At 35.1% G+C, this 18,891-nt stretch overlaps 1 protein-coding gene across 1 annotated transcript in view; it reads right to left on the bottom strand.

Annotated features, from left to right (window-relative positions):
• ACSS3 (acyl-CoA synthetase short chain family member 3) overlaps positions 1-18,891 on the bottom strand; it is a 157,857-nt gene that overhangs the window by 50,708 nt on the left and 88,258 nt on the right. The window contains exon 8 of the mRNA XM_043561620.1: positions 13,522-13,673. Within this exon, the coding sequence (XP_043417555.1) occupies positions 13,522-13,673 (152 nt within the window). The remainder of the gene's footprint in view (positions 1-13,521; positions 13,674-18,891) is intronic.

Here is an 18,891-nt window from a genome sequence, read left to right as displayed (position 1 = left end):
CTCAATGTTTCCATGGTCTATCAAAAAAAATGTATGTATGAAGAGTTAATTCATGGTCATCAAAGTAAAAATCAATCAAATAAATAAAAACCTGCCTACCCATTCTAAACAATATAATATTAGCCACAGGAGATTTCTTACAGTTCCCTTATCATCTCATGAAGATTCACGGAGATGCAGATACTCCCACACCTATGCTCCAACAATATACATTTCCCCTTTTGGTTATAAGCATATACATCATTTTATACTTATTTGTTTCTTGTCTATTTCCCACAGTGGACCGTGAGCTCCTTAAGAGCATTTATCTTCATGATGTCAATACCCATAAAGGAATATCTGGGACTTTTAGGTACTTGAACGTTTCTAGAAGCTCAGGAAGATGAAGTAGAGAGGTGGGGTATAGGTAAAACTTATGTCAGCTTGACTCATTCTTCTAAGTAAAAGAGGAAGCATGCTGTTTTGTTAGAGCATGGAAATAGACAATAGGAAAGTGACTTGAAGAGAGAAAATTTCTGGCTATTTTAGGAAATTTTTAATGAATAACATAAAAGCAAAAGAAGTGAAGAGCAGCCACTTGGCTTTCTTTCACTGATTCAATTAGTAGGTCTAGGAGGCCAAGTGGAGACAACACAAACTGGGTGTAGTACAGAAATAACGGGTGGCAAGTCACGCTAAAATTGCTGTCTGGCAAATCTAGAGCAGGTGTGAGAAATAGGGAAGCAAAGCAGGAATAATCGTGATGGAGAAAGATATCAGGAAAAATAATATAAAGACAGAGAGATGTAATTTCAAATTTCAGATCACCCATTACTAGTCTTTATTAAGAAACCATTTAAATAATGTGGATCAATCATTGTGGTGAGTCACCTCTCAAAGTATGCAAGGCTGCTAGGTGATAATTTCAATCTTTAAGAGCACTCAAGGGAAACAGAGAAAAGGGATGAAAGTAGGAAAGCAAAAAGGGAGAATAATAAGAGACAGAGACTAGAAAAGAATAAATTAGACTTTCTGACTATATATATTATGTGTATATATATACATATATATATTATATATATGTATATATATATACATATATATATTATATATATTTACATAATATATATATGTATGTTTGCAACCTGAGATAAAATTTAGATAATTAAATGTATATTCATTATAACATGCTTAACATTAAAATGTGGACACCAAATATGACCTCATCTGGCAAAAGAGATATAGCACAATAAAACAAATATTAAAACATTAAATTATTAAAACTAGGTTAAAATATTAAAAAAAAGATTAGGGGCGCCTGGGTGGCTCCGTCGGTTAAGCGTCCGACTTCAGCTCAGGTCACGATCTCATGGTCCATGAGTTTCAGCCCCGCGTCGGGCTCTGGGCGGACGGCTCAGAGCCTGGAGCCTGCTTCTGATTCTGTGTCTCCCTCTCTTTCTGCCCCTCCCCCATTCATGCTCTGTGTCTCTCTGTCTCAAACATTAAAAAAAAATTTTAAAAAAAGATTAAAGTTTTAAAGTTTAAAATGAAGTCAATACATTTGTGTTTTTAGATGCCAGGTAAAAACAAGACAAAAATTTAAATATAAAGGCCCATATTGTTGATAATCCTATGACTCAAAAATGTGAACTTATTTTAATTACATTTTCTTTAAACAGATTCCTAATATTTTAGAAAATGTCTGTGATTACAACCATTATGCACATAGATAATTTGTATTAAAATTTATAAATGATATGTTTGGGTGGTTCCAACAGTGTGGCAAAGAACAATAAAAAGGAAGTTTTACAGATATCAGAGGCCATATTTCCATCATCTATCAAGTCACAGATTACTCCAAAGAGCTCTAGATTGTTCAGATGGTCAGGTGTTCAGTTTATATGCGAAACTGCAGATCTAGAATTATATATGTTTTTGAAAACATGGGGTAAAATATTGTCAATTAAAAATATTAACACATAATACAAAATAATTTTTGGCTAATTAAAGGGCAACCGACATCTTGATATCACCACCATTTTTGCAAGTTTTAATTTATTTTTTTGGCTTTTTTCCCAGTCAAGTAAATTACAATTAATCTAATTAATTGGTTATAATGATAAACTATTAACTAGTATTGAGTTTTTATCTGATGACAAATTTCCACATTATATATTTTAAAGCTTAGTATTTATTATTGTGGTTTTGCAGTACAATTCTATCACTTATTTTTCTTAGAATTTAATTACATTTTTATTATTATGGTAGCAATATTCATGCTGGCACTAATAAGCCATATATAAAGATGAAATTCCATAATGAGTAGTTAAGGTGATATCTGGCTTTTCTGCATGTCAGTCTCTTCAATTTCCAAAAAGTCGTTTATTATTTACTAAAACAGAGGAAAAATTGCAAGATGATTGGTGATTTAGAAAAATGTTAAAGTAGTATAGATTAATTCCTTTCCCTAAATACACTAAAAACTATTAATCTACTTTTTTATTAAAATTCCTCAAACTGCCCCAAAGTTATAACTTTTGTCAACTACAGACTCCTAATTGTATAACATTATTGAACATTAACATACTGTATACAAAGATTTACGAATAGAATACGACTAATGAAAAAATTAAGTCTTGTAATAAATACTTAATCAAATATTATTAACTCCTGGAGCACCTGGATGGCTCAGTCAGTTAAGCATCTGACTTTTGATTTTGGCTCAGGTCATGATTTCAGGGTTGTGGGATCAAGCCCCGCATCAGGCCCCATGTTGGGCTCTTTGCTGAGAGCACAGAGCTTGCTTAGGATTCCTTCTCTCTCTGCCCCTGCCCTCTCATATTCTCTCTCTCTCTCTCTCTCTCTCTCTCTCTCTCAAAATAAACTTAAAAAAAGCTTATTTAATGGAGCGCCTGGGTGGCTCAGTCAGTTGAGCATCCAGCTTTGGCCCAGGTCATGATCTCATGGTTCAGGAGTTCGAGCCCGCATCAGGCTCTGTGTTGACAGCTCAGAGCCTGGAGCCTGCTTCAGATTCTGTGTCTCTCTCTCTCTCTCTGCCCCTCCCCCATTCATGTTCTATCTCTCTTTCTCAAAAATAAACATTAAAAAATTTTTTTAAAAAGCTTATTTAATATATATAATTAACTCTCAGTTCCTCATAGTAAATAAAACCATTCAATGTGATATATTTCTATAACCAAGATGATTACTGGAAGAAAAAAAACAGCATAAATCTATAATTATAAAGATAAATTGTAAGGTAATTTAAAGATAAACTCATGCCTTAGGTCAGTCTTATTTTTTAAAGGACATTTTGTGGCTTATAATAAAAAAGAATAATAACATCACTTAATAAACTTCTCATTAATGACCTTGCAAATATTTTATTGATAATATGAAAAGACAAATACCTCAAAATGAAAATATTTAAACAATTTTTCCTTGAAAATGCATTTTATAAAGATTAATATTAGCCACTCTCGTAGTAACTTGGATTCTCTGGAATCCAAATTTACCTAAGTTAATTACATAGGTCTTCTATCTACGCTATAACTACACTGTATAATATGGAAGCTCTAAGCTACATGTAGCTATTTAAATTTTAAATTAGTTAAAATTTAAAAAATATATATCAATGTCATGATAGGATTATCCTCTTGTCAAGAGTTCAATAGTCACCTGCAACTTCTATCTACCATATTGCAGAGCTCAGTTTTATTGTATAGTGCTGCCATAGATTTTGATAGACTAATAAATATACGGGTAATATTCTGATGATAGTAACACAGGGAAAGATGAATTTACTTCCAAGCATATACTACCAAAAACTTAAACAAAATTATAACATACAATATCTAGAGTAGAAAAAACCAGTAGGGGGATAGAATTAATGGGAATGAAACCTGTCTACTTTTCCCTAATTCTGTGTAAAATGGACTACAATTCAACACTCAAATGAAGCTGAAAATTAAGCCAAGAGAAAGAGAAAAACAATAATATTGTCAAGTTAATTTTAGTCCAAAATAAAAAGGAAGCTGCCCAAAAATGGATAAAAGCTAAAGATAAATTCTGATGAAGAATTTTCAGGTAACAAATTAAGAACAGAAGAAAACTAAAGTGAATATTTCTTTCAAGCTCTATAAACTACCAAACAAGTGAAAAGTACTCTTCACTTGTGCCAAAATAAGTTAAATAAAAATAGATCATTTCAGCAATGCCTCGTCAACTTCTAGTCTACAGAATATCATTACTTTTGCCACCAGTGTCCCTGAGCTTATCTCCATTTTTTCTTCATGCTATTTTCCTCCACTTGCTCCCCACTAGAATTCAGTTTCAAAATGTTACAGACAGTAGTGTTAGTATTACACATGCATTTGTCACTCTGCCAAGGACCTACTAGCATTTTGTCCACCAGGCTCTCTCTCAAGCACAACCAGAAAAGCTAAACAGAATGTAAAATAGAAACATCTCTTTCAGGTATCAGAGAACTACAAAGACAATCAGCACTGGAAGCATTAACATCCCAAGGAAAAAAATGTATAGAAACGTCTTACACTGACATGCCGTTTTTCCCCCTTTGGAATATCTGCCCAAGCAACTAGTGGTTGAAAAACTGAGAAACTGAACAAAAACTGTGACTGAGAGGCTTAGAAAATGAACAGCAATTCCTGCCACCACAATTTCTTGGTGGGGGGGGGGGGGGGGGCGGGAAACAAACCAACCTGGAACTCAAGACTCGTAATGGAAAAGAAGGAGTAGAGGGTTGTAAAACACTCAAGTTTCTATTGGAATGCCTGAAGATTTACATCCTAACAATAGGGATAAACTGGAAAGAAACTTGCCTTCTTAAATACTGAAGTACAGCTGCAAATCAGCTAGAACCCAAACTGGATCAAAGTGATCTTCCCTTATGTTAACAGCCTGCCAAAATAAGAATTACTTTGTAGGACCTTAACAACTCCAGAGTGTCAAAGTAGCTATATAATTTTTAACATATGATGATCATTAAGATAGAAGGCCATGTGACCAACATGCAAAATAGAGTCATCAGAAAAAAAATCACAAAGATTCACAGATAGTCTTGTTATTAGACATAGACTTCGCAATAACTCTGAATATGTCCATGAAATATTTGTATAAATTATCAAAGAACTAGAAATTATAATAAAGCATCAAATAAATATCTCTGAACTAAAAATACAAAAGTACAAACTTAGAGAAGTTTAGATCTAAAGAAAGTTTATATACAACTGAAAACAAGATTGAAAACCCGAAATGTAAGTTAAGAGAAAATAACCAATCTGCAACTGAAAAGAATAAAGGAGAAAAAACATAGAGTTTATGAGATATGGGTAATAGGGTAAAACGTTCTAACAAATGCCATTAAAGTATCAATGCCTAAGAAGGGAAAATAGATAGAAGCAATATTTGAAGAGATAATGGATAAAAGAGTTTCTAAAAATAATGAAAGCTATCAAGTTACAAATTTAAGAAGCAATTTGAATGAAATGAAATTGAATCCATAATTTATGGGAGGATGGGTGAAATAAAGAGGATCAAGAGTACACTTATCATGATGAGCACTGAGAAATACATAGAATTGTTGAATCATTCTATTGTACACCTGAAACTAATATAACACTGTGTGTTAATTATACTTCAATGGAAAAAATAAAAAAGGAAAATTTCTTGAAACAAACCTAAGAAAAGATGTCTTTCATGCAATAAACAAAACAGCATTAATGCGATAAATTAAAATAATAATAACCTTAATAAATTAAGAGATATACTATAATTATGAACTAGAAGTCTCAATATTAACTTGCCAGTTTTTAACATAGAAATCTATAAATTCAAAATAATCCCAAACAAAATTCTAGCAGTTCTATCTGTGTGTGTGTGTGTGTGTGTGTGTGTGTGTATAAACAGGCTGATACTAAAATCTGTATGGAAATACAATGGAGCAGATTAAAGAGCAAAGAACAAGGTGATGTACTGCTGTTACTACTACTACTATTAGATATCAAGACCTGTTATAAATCTATAATGACAAAGACACTGTGAGAGTAGCACAAATATAGGCAAATAGGCCAATCAATGAAACAGAATTAAAGCAAGAAACAGAAAGGACTTATGAACACTTCTATGACAAAGTGGTATGCAGAGCCATGGGAAAGTATGGCCATTTAAATAAACGGAACTTGATTAATTGGATACATATAAGGGAAAAAAAAACAAGTTTGACCTCTTACTTCATGCCATACACAAAAATCAAACCAGTAAGATTATGTGAAAGGTAAAACAATAAAACTTCTAGAAAATGATATAGAAGAGGGGTACCTGCATGGCTGTCAGTTAAGCGTCCAACTCTTGATTTCGGCTCAGGTCAAGATCTTACATTCATCGAACTATACACACATATTTTATCAATGTAAATGTCCTAATTTGGTATTGTACTACAGTTACGGAAGATGAAGCCATGGGAGAAACTTGGTGAAGGGTACATAGGCCCTCCTTGTACTATCTTTGAAATCTCCTGTGAATTACAATTATTCTGAAATTAAAAAAAAAAAAATTTTTAAAAGATCTCTTGTTCATGAGATGGAGCCCCACACTGGGCTTGGAGCCTGCTTGAAATTTTATTTCTCCCTCTCTGTCCCTCCCCCATATGCGCTCATGCTCGCTCTCTCTCTCTCTCTCTCTCTCTCTCTCTAAATCAAAAAAAAAAAATAACATAGAAGAATAACTTCTGATCTTCAAATAAGTAGCATGTATTAAATAGGATTTTAAAAGCACTAGCCATAGAGAAAAAATATTGATGAAAAGGCACATCTCTTCATCAAAAGTCACCGCTAAGATAGTGAGAGAAATTCAAATCACAAGGTAAAGATTATTTGTAATACATATAGTCAGTAAAAAAAAAAAAACTGGATTAAAAGTATATGAAAAGTCCCACAAATCAACAAGAAAAAGAAAACTGAAATGTGCCAAAGATTTGGATAAACATTTCACAAAACAGAATCTTCAAATGGCTGATGAAATATGAAAAAGCCATAAGCTTTAAAATACAATAAACAAGAGATGTAATATTTTTCTATGTTGTATAAATTATTAAGATTTTACTTCTTGGGGTGCCTGGGTGGCTCAGTCAGTTAAGTGTCCAACTCTTGATTCCGGTTCATGACTTGATCCCAGGGTCATGGGATCGAGCCCTGTGTTGGGGCTCTGTGGTGTACACAAAGAATGCTTAAGAGTCTCTCTCTCTCTCTCTCTCTCTCTCTCTCTCTTTCTCTCTCTGTGTGTCTGCCCTTCTTCCCCACTCACACACACTCTCTCTCTAAAATAATAAACAAATACATAAATAAATAAATAAATAAATAAATAAATAAATATTTACTTCTTCACATAATGGCTTTAAATTATTTACTTTCTGATTCAACTACCATGGTGATAACTGGCAACTAAGTTTTTTAAAAGATTCAACAATGCAAGCTGGATATTTGGATGGCTCATCAGCAATCCACCACCAACCCAAAGACAGGCAACATGTGGTCACTGTCATTCTGAGATTCGGAAGACCACATATTTGGAGCAGTGAGTCAAATGTAGGAGATCTCTGAAAGCTTTTAAAAAAGGATTGATAACTCTGAGATTTTCTCATTTGTTTAAATTTTAATAGTCGTTGTCACTGAAGTAGGAAAGTTATTTGTTTAGGCGCTGCCAGCTCTGTTAGACCAAATGAAGAGAGGTGCAAAGCATGTACACATACATACCCTCGCCCACCTCTCCTTCTATGAAGGCACACCTATAGTATGACATCCTCGATTTACCAAGGTGGTTCAGAGATTTCATGTCAAATGAGCACATAAAGAAAATGGGAAGAATTTTTCGTTATGAGATTTTTAACTTCCTTTAGAAACAGGACAAGAGTAGATGATAATATAATGGACTTATTATGTACATACTGCCCAGTTATGGGATAATTCTCAGTTTTATCATCCTGCCATATTTATTTCACTTAGAAAATAAAATAGCATTGATTTTATTGAATTCTCCCCAAACCCTACTTAACTCTTAGTTCTCTTCACCACCCACTAGCCACCTAGTCTCAGTAACTAGCATTACTCAGAGGTTTTCATTTCCTGAATTAATTTTTTGCCTATTGTGTATCCCTAAACAAGACAATATGGTTCTTCATAATTTTTCAAATTTCTCTTGCTATGTGTAAGAGAAAAATAATCATTTTTCACTTGCTTTTTTTTTTAATTTTTTTTTCAACGTTTATTTATTTTTGGGACAGAGAGAGACAGAGCATGAACGGGGGAGGGGCAGGGAGAGAGGGAGACACAGAATCGGAAACAGGCTCCAGGCTCTGAGCCATCAGCCCAGAGCCTGACGCGGGGCTCGAACTCACGGACCGCGAGATCGTGACCTGGCTGAAGTCGGACGCTTAACCGACTGCGCCACCCAGGCGCCCCATTTCACTTGCTTTTTAAACTCAGCATTATGTGTTTGAGATTTATCCATGCTAATATTGAAGTTCTGGTCAATTTCCACTTCTGAATATCCTGCTGAATTAATACACCACAATACATAATCTATTTTCTACTATGTTTTTACTACACATGTACTTACTTATATTTTGTTTTGAAACAAACCTGCTAGAAACCTTCAAATGCATGGTTTATTGTTCACATTTCTGAGAGTTTCTCATTCTCATCCCTCCATATTAATAAAGCTTGATCATGGGACATCTTGAGTGCATAAATATCTATTACTACATATTTCCACTTTATTCTCTCCATAGTAGTGTAAAAACAGTTCTGCTGCTTTATATCCTTGCAAGCAAGTATCATTGTTAGGTATTTTAACTTTTGTCTATGTGATGGGAATAAAATGCCATTTCTCTGTTTCTTAGTGAGATTAAAGATCTTTTAATGTTTTGGACTACTCTTGTCTTCTCCATGAACTGACTGTCCATATCCTTTGCCCATTCGTCTATTGGATGGTGTGTTTTCTTATTGATTTGTAGAAGCTCTTTATTTCCTCTACACTAATTGCTTAATGGTTATACATGCTGCAAATATCTTCTCTGAGTGAATCATTCATCATTTAACTTTGTTTATTCTTTTAGTGGGCGATTTTTCATTTTAATGTAGTAAATTTCATCAATATTTTCCTTAATGATTTGTGGTTTACACTTTAAAAGGTCATTCCCTACTAAAAATATATTAAAAGATTTTTTTCATTTTCTTCTGAAAGTATTGTCTTTGCTTTACAATTTTAGAGCCTTGAATCCAGCTGAAATGTATTTTTGTGTATCATATATGGTAGGGAACTCACTTTTTTCTACATATACAGCCAGCTGTTCCAGCACCAATTTATCTAAGGGTCTATCCTTCTTCCACTGTTTGTTAAACCACGTCCTCCATAAAGCAGGTTTCCATAGCAATGTGATCCGTTATTCAATTTTATTAGTCTTGTTTGTTGATCCCTGCTTCTATACTCGTATCTTAAGTAGAAGAAAAAGAGATTCTTTGTTGTTATTTTTATCTCTTGCTCCCTCTCCTATGTTCGCCTTCTCTGTTCAGTAAGTTTGTGGGTGATGTAGCTATCCCCCAGCGATCCGATGCCACAATGATGGTCCAGAATTCTTAATACACAGTGATACTCAGGATATCATAGATCCAATTCTAGGACAGCAGGTGGGCAGTTTAGTTCAGTCTACAGCTGCTGGGCTATTCTCTGTTTCATTCAGACCTCTGTACCAAAGCTCGCTATAAGTCCTAGTCCCAGAAAACCTCTAACCATCATTATCAATCTCCTTTCATGAGTGAAGGGTAACACTGCACTGCAAGTTCAAGCACTGAGCTGGCTCTGACTCCACAATCAAAGCTGCAGAATACCGAGTTTCTACTATGCTGTCAATGCCTGCTCTTACACCTAGCAAGCCTCTGGCTTCAGCCATGCTTACTACTTTGCAAATCTGTTCCATTTCTGATCCGCAGATATGTTTACTTTAATTTTGAGCTCATCTCTGATGCTCTGCTTTTTCTTTTTTGTATTATCTCTCATTACAGTGCAATTGGGGGGAAAAAGGGCTGCATCGGAGCATGAGGTACTGTGATACCTTGAATGGAAGTACCAGAACTGAATTTTTTCTAACTTTATTAAGATTGAACTAGGAGAAGAACGTGGGAAAATAAATCAACATGACATGATGAAAAAGAGCAGTAAATTAGAAAGCAGACAATAATAATAGCTATGACAGTCTACGTTAAGAACTGTTCCACGTGCTTTGCGTGGATCATATAGCTTTTATTTTATTATATTCTTGTGCTATTACTATATTTACATTCTGGAAGAAGGAGCGGGGGGGAGAAGGGAGGGAGAAGAGAGGAAGAGAGAAGGGAAGGAGGGCAAAAAGAAAACAAATCAACAACAAAAAGAACAGAGACGCTATGTAACATTGTTGAGGTCATACAACCAGTACATGGTAGACTTAAGCTCAGTGAGTCTAACTCCAGAGTAAGAATCTTAACTATATGACACTGCACTGCCTAGTCACAGCTTTGCTGCAGGGAGCTTTGCAATTCTGGGAACATTATTTCACCTTCACCTCTTTGTGACAAAGTTTTCTCAATTGCGAAATGAGGTAACTATCCTAGATGACTTCTAATCTGTTTTTCTAACTTCTACTCGTCTATGATAAAATGAATTTATAGTTCTGCTTAGTACCCTGTTTCAGAACATCTTTTGAAATTTGCTTTGGGAGTGAAAATTTCTGGCAGATCTCCACATTTATTTTATGTGTTGATTTTTTTAAATATTTATTTATTTATTGAGAGAGGGGGAGGGGCAGAAGGTGAGCAAGCAAGAGAGAAAGAGAGAGAGAGACAGAGAGAGAATCCCAAGCAGGCTCCACTGGGGCTGATGTGGGGCTTGAGGCCACAAACTGTGAGATCATGACCTGAGCTGATATCAATCAGACACTCAACCAACCCCAGCCACCCAGGCACCCCTCCAAATTTACTTGTTTTTTAAAAAAAAGTTCATTTATTTTTGAGAGAGAGAGAGTGCGTGTGTGTGAGCAGGGGAGGGGCAGAGACAGGGGGACAGAGGATCCAAAGTAGGCTCTGTGCTGACCGCAAACAGCCCAGTGTGGGGCTCAAACTCACAAAGCTAGAGACAATGACCTGAGCCAAAGTCAGAAGCTTAACCAACTGAGCCACCTAGCCCCCTCCCCCAAATTTACTTTAAAACAATATTTAATGAGATTTGTGATACATTTTAAAAATACAATTGCATCATTTGGAATGTCCTGTAAGAGAAGAGAGAGGCTAAGTTCTGCAGCTATATCACGAGCCTGCAGTCATAATACCTAGTGAGTGTCAGTGCAGTAAATAAGTATGAAAAGTCTTCAACATAAATAAAAAAATTAAAGATACAGTTGTGTGAAAAGACTTGAGTCCTGGTCTTTATTCTGTCTCTAACCCAAACTTAACTTTTTTGGACTTCGGTTTCCCTGCTTTTAAAATCAGAGAGTTAGATTTTTGACGTCCCTTCTAACAGTTCCTTAGTTCACAAGGGAGGATCCATTAAAGTTCAGTGAAGGTATTATCTGAATTGACTCGGGGGACCTGGGTGGCTCCGTCGGTGAGGCGTCCGACTTCAGCTCAGAACGTGATCTCACAGTTTGTGGGTTCGAGCCCCATGTCGGGCTCTGTGCTGACAGCTCAGAGCCTGGAGCCTGCTTCAGATTTTGTGTCTCCCTCTCTCTCTCTGCCCCTCCCCTGCTCATTCTCTCTCTTGCTCTCAAAAGTAAACATTAAAAAAAAAAAGAATGTGGGCCCTTGTCAGATTGCCTGAGTTAATTTCTTTCTAAAGGTTTCTTAAACTTTCTGGTCCTAATATTACTCACTCATAAAATGAGGATAATTACAATTCTTCCTTATTGTGGTGACTGAATGAGAGAAACTTAAACTGCTTATACCTGGCACGTAGTTGGTAATCAGTAAATGTTTGAATTTATTAATAGTAATTTGAATAATTGAGGGTGTTTTCACAGTCTGCATCATTAAACATCTATTAAAACCTACGTGCACACCATCCTGAATAACATAGGTGCCTAAAGACAGAAGGGCATCATCAGGGGGGACTTATTGCAATTTTCCTTACACTAAGATCTCATATGCCATATTAGTATTAGTTTGAAAAAAGGCATTTGGTGCTGTTCAATATTGTATATATCAGGAAAATTGGAAAAGGTTCCCGCCTTCACAGTAATGGATAACCTTCAAAACTCATGTACAAATGCGAAAAGAAGATGGTTTAGCAAATGAGAGGCCTTAGCTTCCAGGATACACAACTTCACCCCCTGCAATCAGAATGCATTTGTTAGTAAAGACACAGTGCAAGATACCACAATCCCTGTTTCTTCAAAACTCCCTGAAACTGTCTACGACATAGAGACTATACACAGCCTATGACGTTAATACCAAAATCTACTTTTCTATCCTTTTGGCTGCAATGGAGGAAACAAAATTGAAATGTAGTAAATGAAGGAACAAATAGAGGGTGAGTGGAAATATTACAATGGAAGGTTCATTTTATGAACACTTTTATTTTAATGAGTATATTGTTTAGATTACAGGTGCAATTTTATGTAAATCCAGATCTGAGTTTTCATAAAAAAAAAAATAGGACAAGAATGAAAAACAAAGTCACTGACTGCCCAAACTGAGAGCTTCTTCCTTACACCTGCAGTGTATGATATCTATTTTAACTCCTTCTTTGGGTTATAACAACACACAATTCATAACACTTGGTGCTTAACTTAAAAATTTCAAAACAATAATTCAAACCCGTTTTTTCTGGCTTGAAGAAATTACAAAATCCTTCTTTTAGTTTATGATAGCAGTGACCAATTTCAAAGAGGTTCAATAAGAATTGATGTTGGAAACTGCCTTGCAGATACAAATTGCTATAATTATCTTCAAATATACATATCATTAAACTAAAATGGATGTCAATAAACCAACAAAAAATATTTAAACTATTCAGGGCATACTATTATAAAACAACAGAAAAATAATTTCCTTCAGTCTTTCACCAACAGTAATTTGGACTATAATTTTCGCGTTTTATCTGTACATATGAAATCGAATAATATTTTCCCTCTATTTACACTATTATTCTATTTTCAAAGGATCGTTAGATGCTATTATACATGTACAAATGCATGTTAAGTCATGGTCTGCATTTTACTTTAAGGGAAATACAAGAAAAACAGTTTAAAAAAAGAGAAATATTTTGGTAAGATCTGAACTGAAATAAACACAATACGGTATTAAAAATATTCCCGGGTATAGTTAAAATTCTAACTAATTCAAAGCTATGTTTAGAACAGTCATTCTTAATAACATGCAGAATCTTTTGGCTCTTTCCATCGAGGTATCGCAGTGCCAAAAAAATGTATAATGTTCAGTTATTCATTCTGATGGCAGTTTTTAATGTAATTTGCCCCGCGCATCCCAAGTTCACCTTGTCAGAGAGTACCGCTTCCCCAAGGCTGCCCCAGGGTCCTGTTGACGGATGGCTCTAATTGCAGTCGGCGCTGTAAACAAGGCAGCTACTCCATGCTCCGCGAGCACACGGAAATAAGCGCCAGCATCTGGTGTTCCCACAGGCTTTCCCTGCGATGAGATTCATTTAAAATGTCACCGGGTAAAATGTCTCCTACTTCACTGACAGTTCAATGCTTATACACTTAACACAGCAATGTTAATAAAATGGGGTTCTCGACAGATCTGAGTTTTAAAATGTCCCCATACTCTACAATAAATACATAAAAAAACAAACAAACGCCCAGGCTTCAGAGAGGCCATTTGCTCCCTTACATCATCCTAAAAGCTTTTCAAATTGCACTGTTTTCCTTTCTCAAGTTTTGAACGATAAAGGATAGGGTGTATATATCACATTCAAATTAATAACATAAAACAGCCTTCTGTTTTCCAAGAAATTCAAGACATTGTTTTGTGTGGTAGGACTAAAGGAGAAATATGATTGCTACGAATTTCTAACTTTGACACTTTTTTTTTCATAATCACTTCTAAAAGTGACAATAACAATTCTCTAAATTTTTGAGAACAGAGAAAAATATGGAATCACCGTAATTTCTGCATCATAACCTTTACAATTAAATGCCTCACTCCAAGGAAAGCAACTTCTGTGACTTAAAAATTCAGTAAGATATCTCCAGATGTATGCTTTCCATAGCTTCAAAATGACATTTCACATGTGCAGTGAAAACTCTGTGAATAAAAATCTAACAATTTTTATAGAATACGTAATCAAAGGGACACAAAGCATTTGTATTACTGATGTTTCCGCAAAGTGGAAAATGAGCATAGCATAAATCAGTGATTCTGCAAAAATTCTGTTACATAAAATCTATGTTGGCCCAGCCATATCCCCTCATTCCTCAATCCATTCTCATCACGGCTACTTTTTCCTTTGATTCTAAGGCAAGGTGCCTGGAATGTTAATATATGTTATATGAAAAAATATGTATTATAGGTATGTAATATATATTTCACAATCAAATCATTTTGGGAGGGGTTGGGTAAGAAAAAGAAAATAGGTTTCTTACTTTGGACCATTACTTGAAGATTTAAAAGTGTTAAAGGAAATCAAGAATTCCCAAAAGAGGAATTACTCTATGTAATATTTCACAATCAAATCCTTTTAGAAGGGGTTGGGATTTAAAAAAAAGGAAAGCAGGTTTCTTATTTTGGACCATTTCTTGGAAAATTAGATGTTAAAGAACATCAGGAATTCCCTAAAGAGAGTTACCATATGTAATATTTCCTAAACTTCTCTGCCCACATCCCCTATATGAACATCTCATAGATCTTATATTCTAGAGAACACACTTGGGAAACACTGATGAGGTAAAAAGAGGAAAGAAGTTGCTAATAGCAAACTTAGAGCTCTCCTCAAACACAGAAAAATAAATGAGTGGATGATAATAAGAGGCCAATCATAGCTGTCTAATAATTTAGATTCAGTATCTACTTCTGACTGGATCTTTGATAGGGCGTTACGTAGTTTGTACTTTCCTCTTTTTAATGGTTACCCTTAATATTCTTTAAATGTAATTTTATTTTCTTTTTGAAAAATATAACCCCTTTCTTATATTCTGTTGCTTTTTCTCTTGCTCTTTTAATACTAAAGACAGTATTTATTGTAACTAGAAATTCACTTTTATTATCACAACTATCCCAAACTTTTGATTTCAGTTTATTCCATTACCACCTCATACAGGTCATGAGGTTGATACAGTATGGAAAGCTGCCAGATACAATTTGGTAACTCATGTACATAACTTGACTCACACATTTTGAAGCCTTGAGCACATCAGTCTAAAAGGAGTCAGCAAAGTTATTCTTTTGAAGCAAGTGAGGTAAACATTTGACTTTTACTTTTTCGATCTGTCTTAGGCACTGATCAGTCCCTGGTGTACTAGATTGTGACTTTGGAAATCTGATCTCATCCACATAAAAAGTATTTATTAACTGATCATGATCATTTATCAACTGATTGTGACTTTGGAAATCTTATCTCATCCACATAAAAAGTATTTATTAACTGATCATGTGCAATTGACTTTCCCTATCGATGTTGCCATTTTCTTGCCCATTAAATAAGAATAAATCACTTTTCCAATATTTCCTCGATAAAAGCATTGAGATAATATTTTACAGTAGTTTGACCTCTACTGAAGAAAGATATTTTATAGCCAATTGAAGTTGAATTTCATTACAATTCCAGTGTCATGGGACAAAGACAATATACCCACAAAAGGGTGATATTAATGTCATAACAAAATACTATACCATAATGACTTTCACGTATTTTACAATGCCTTCAATTAATTATGTCTAATGATAATGACAGCTTAAACATTAGAAATATTAGTTAAAAACTGTACCATATTTTTATAAATAATATAATTGCTGCTGCAATTCTGACCTGCACCAAATAAATTTCCATCAGTATTCTATTTATTGAGAATAAAAATCATGATAACGTAGCATTACTATTAAAATACTAACGGAAGTGATGTATAAAATCTCACCATATTCTTTTGTAAGTTAGCTGAGCTCAGAAAGGTTCAGATTTTTCCATTTTATTTTCTATTCTCACAGGATCATTCAATGCTATGATATGTTTTACTATTTTAGAATTAAGTGACTCAATAGCTTAGTGGTTTTATGGAAAACTCTTCTCCCCTGGCCTCCTGCACATACACAAGCTTGTGTAAATACACACACGTGCATGCACACACAGGCAATATAATCCCTTTATAGTACTTTGTAAATTTAATCAATAACATGCTAACCACTCTAAGTTACCTAGAGAAAAGGACCCTGATTCCAGAACTTGCATATTCAGTGAGAAGCAACAGCCCAAACAATTGAAAAGTAGGAAGATCCTAAGATTATGGAGATTTTCAACAAACAACATATACACCAAAAACACTAATGCAGCTAAAAGGTAACAATAACTTAAAAACTCTTCAAAACTCAAATCCATTGATTTAATTTACCCTTTGCTTTTATTTCCTTCCCCCAAACTAAGGGGTAAAGTGTTTATTGCCACCCAGAACACGAAAGCAGAAAGCGATCCCTACAACGGCAAAGCAGAGATTCTAAGCTTTCAGCTATTATAATCGTGAATTTTTAATATCAGAGATTTATAAAACACTAACTGCTAATATTTATAATGCGGTTAGTGATGGTACAAAGCATAGAATCCAAGCAGATAAATACCTTAAGATTAAGTTGCACGTACAAATTTCTACCACTTATGATTCATTGTGTTAGTTTTAAGGAACCATAAATGATAGACCCTGAGTTAGAAAACCAGGTAATATCTCAACTTTTCCCATAATCCCTACTGAGGTTAAGTTTCAGCACAGGAAAGTAGTGAAAGACAGCAACTTAACAAAACGAAGATGAGCTTAAACACTAGACCTAGAACTTTGAGCAAAATAATCCTATGATTTCGGTTTACCCAAGGCTTGGTGTCAGGGCTACGTGCAGTTTCTCAGACTTTGACATACACATTTTTGAGTCAACTGTAGTCTTTGCCTCCTTTTGTGGCTGGATTAGAAACACACCTGGTACCTTTTTGAACGCCGCTTCTGAGAATATCACCAAAGGCATGTTTGCACTGCGGTTCTAAGGCGAAGACAGCGACATCCCTTTTAGAAGAGTCCTGAATTTAATTTCAGCAGACAGGTGCAGCAGTGTTGGCTTGTTTATTTTGGAAGCGTGATGAAACTGGCAATAGCATGTGTTGAATTCCTACTATATGCCTTGTGCCTTTACCAAGAGATGAAAGTTTGGGCGTGCAACATCTAAACTTGAGACTTATTAAAACATAAGCAGTTCTCCAGGATATAATATTTAGTGAAAGAAAGGTAAAATGCAGAATACTGCACATATCATTTCTACAATGCCATCTGTATGAAAATAAAGGAGGGGGCATTGCTTATACAATAACGAACCATTATACACATAAGATTGCTTCCAAGTCAGAGAAATTGAACAGCTGGGAACGGGGGACAGTGAGATTTGCACTCTTTACCCTTTTGTGGGTTTTGAAATATGAACCAAATGAGTGTACAAGCTTTTAAAAAATGGGCTTTTTCTTCCCCAAAGTCCCTCTCTCAATAGCTCACATTATCTTGTTCCAATTTTGAAAACATTACCGCTGTTTTAAAGCCATATGGGATAACTGCACTATGCCTTAAAACCTTCAGATCTATGATTTTGTGTTACTATAGCAGATTCCTTTTTAAGGAGTAAAAACTTACTTATAAATACAATCTGATAACTAAGAATTTATATCAACTGACTTGGCTGATTGTTTGCTAGAGATTTCCCATAATTCCATGGGCCTCACCTGTAGGGATATGCTGCCACCTAGCTTTCCCTTATCTTATCCATATCCCCGGCTAATTTTACTCTAATCCACTGATTGTCAACCCTAAATGTACATGAGAATTGCTTGGGATGCTTTTGAAAGGTACCAGTGTCTGTTCCCCACTCCCAGAGGTTCTGATCTAATTGGCCTTAATTTGGGTCTAGCATTGTTGTTTCACGTGTCCCCTAAGTAATTCTAATCTACAGCCAGGGTTGAGAACCAATGCACAGTCCTTATATATGAGGCATTACCTGAGGCTAGGACATTATCCAGTACCCACCTGTCTGGTTACCTTAGGGGATGAGCCTAGAACTTAAGATTAGCCTTTGCTGGGTTTTTCCCCCCTGTCATTGGGGAGAATTGCTTCATCCTTTGTCTTGTTCTATAAACTAGATTCCAGATTGTACATACATATTAAGATTTATAGGCTGTCACACCCTGAATACACTTATCCTTTTTCCTAAGATGGAAAGAATAGCCCCAGGCCAGCAGCTCCTGTGTTGCCCAGATACTTCTGAAAGCTAAGTTTTAGTTTGAGGGTTTTGTTTTGTTGTATCACTGCTTGAAATGATTATGTCTTAATCTTTTAGATGAAGGGTTTCTGACCAGACATCAGGGAAGTTTATGACTGTTCTGATTTTTTTTTAATGTGTATATGTTTGTTTTCCTAGGGAGATTAGTCAATATGATCAGATCCTGAAAAGGAGTCCATAACCGAAAGGTTTCTAGGCCTATGAGAGCCTCCCCAACACAAGAATCTCTTCAAAGATTTTCTGTCTAGCTCTGAGGAACAGCTTGGCATCCATATTGGTAAGGAGGAGTTATACTGTTACTATTTGCAGATGACATGATACTATCCATACTTACACACACTCCACCAAAAAACTACTAGTAGTAATAAATGAATTCAGTAAAGTTGTC

The sequence above is a fragment of the Prionailurus bengalensis genome, chromosome B4 (genome assembly GCF_016509475.1).
Source record: "Prionailurus bengalensis isolate Pbe53 chromosome B4, Fcat_Pben_1.1_paternal_pri, whole genome shotgun sequence".
NCBI lineage: Eukaryota > Metazoa > Chordata > Mammalia > Carnivora > Felidae > Prionailurus > Prionailurus bengalensis.
The sequence above is the reverse complement of the archived record's forward strand: the minus strand, read 5'-3'. Positions and strand labels throughout refer to the sequence as shown.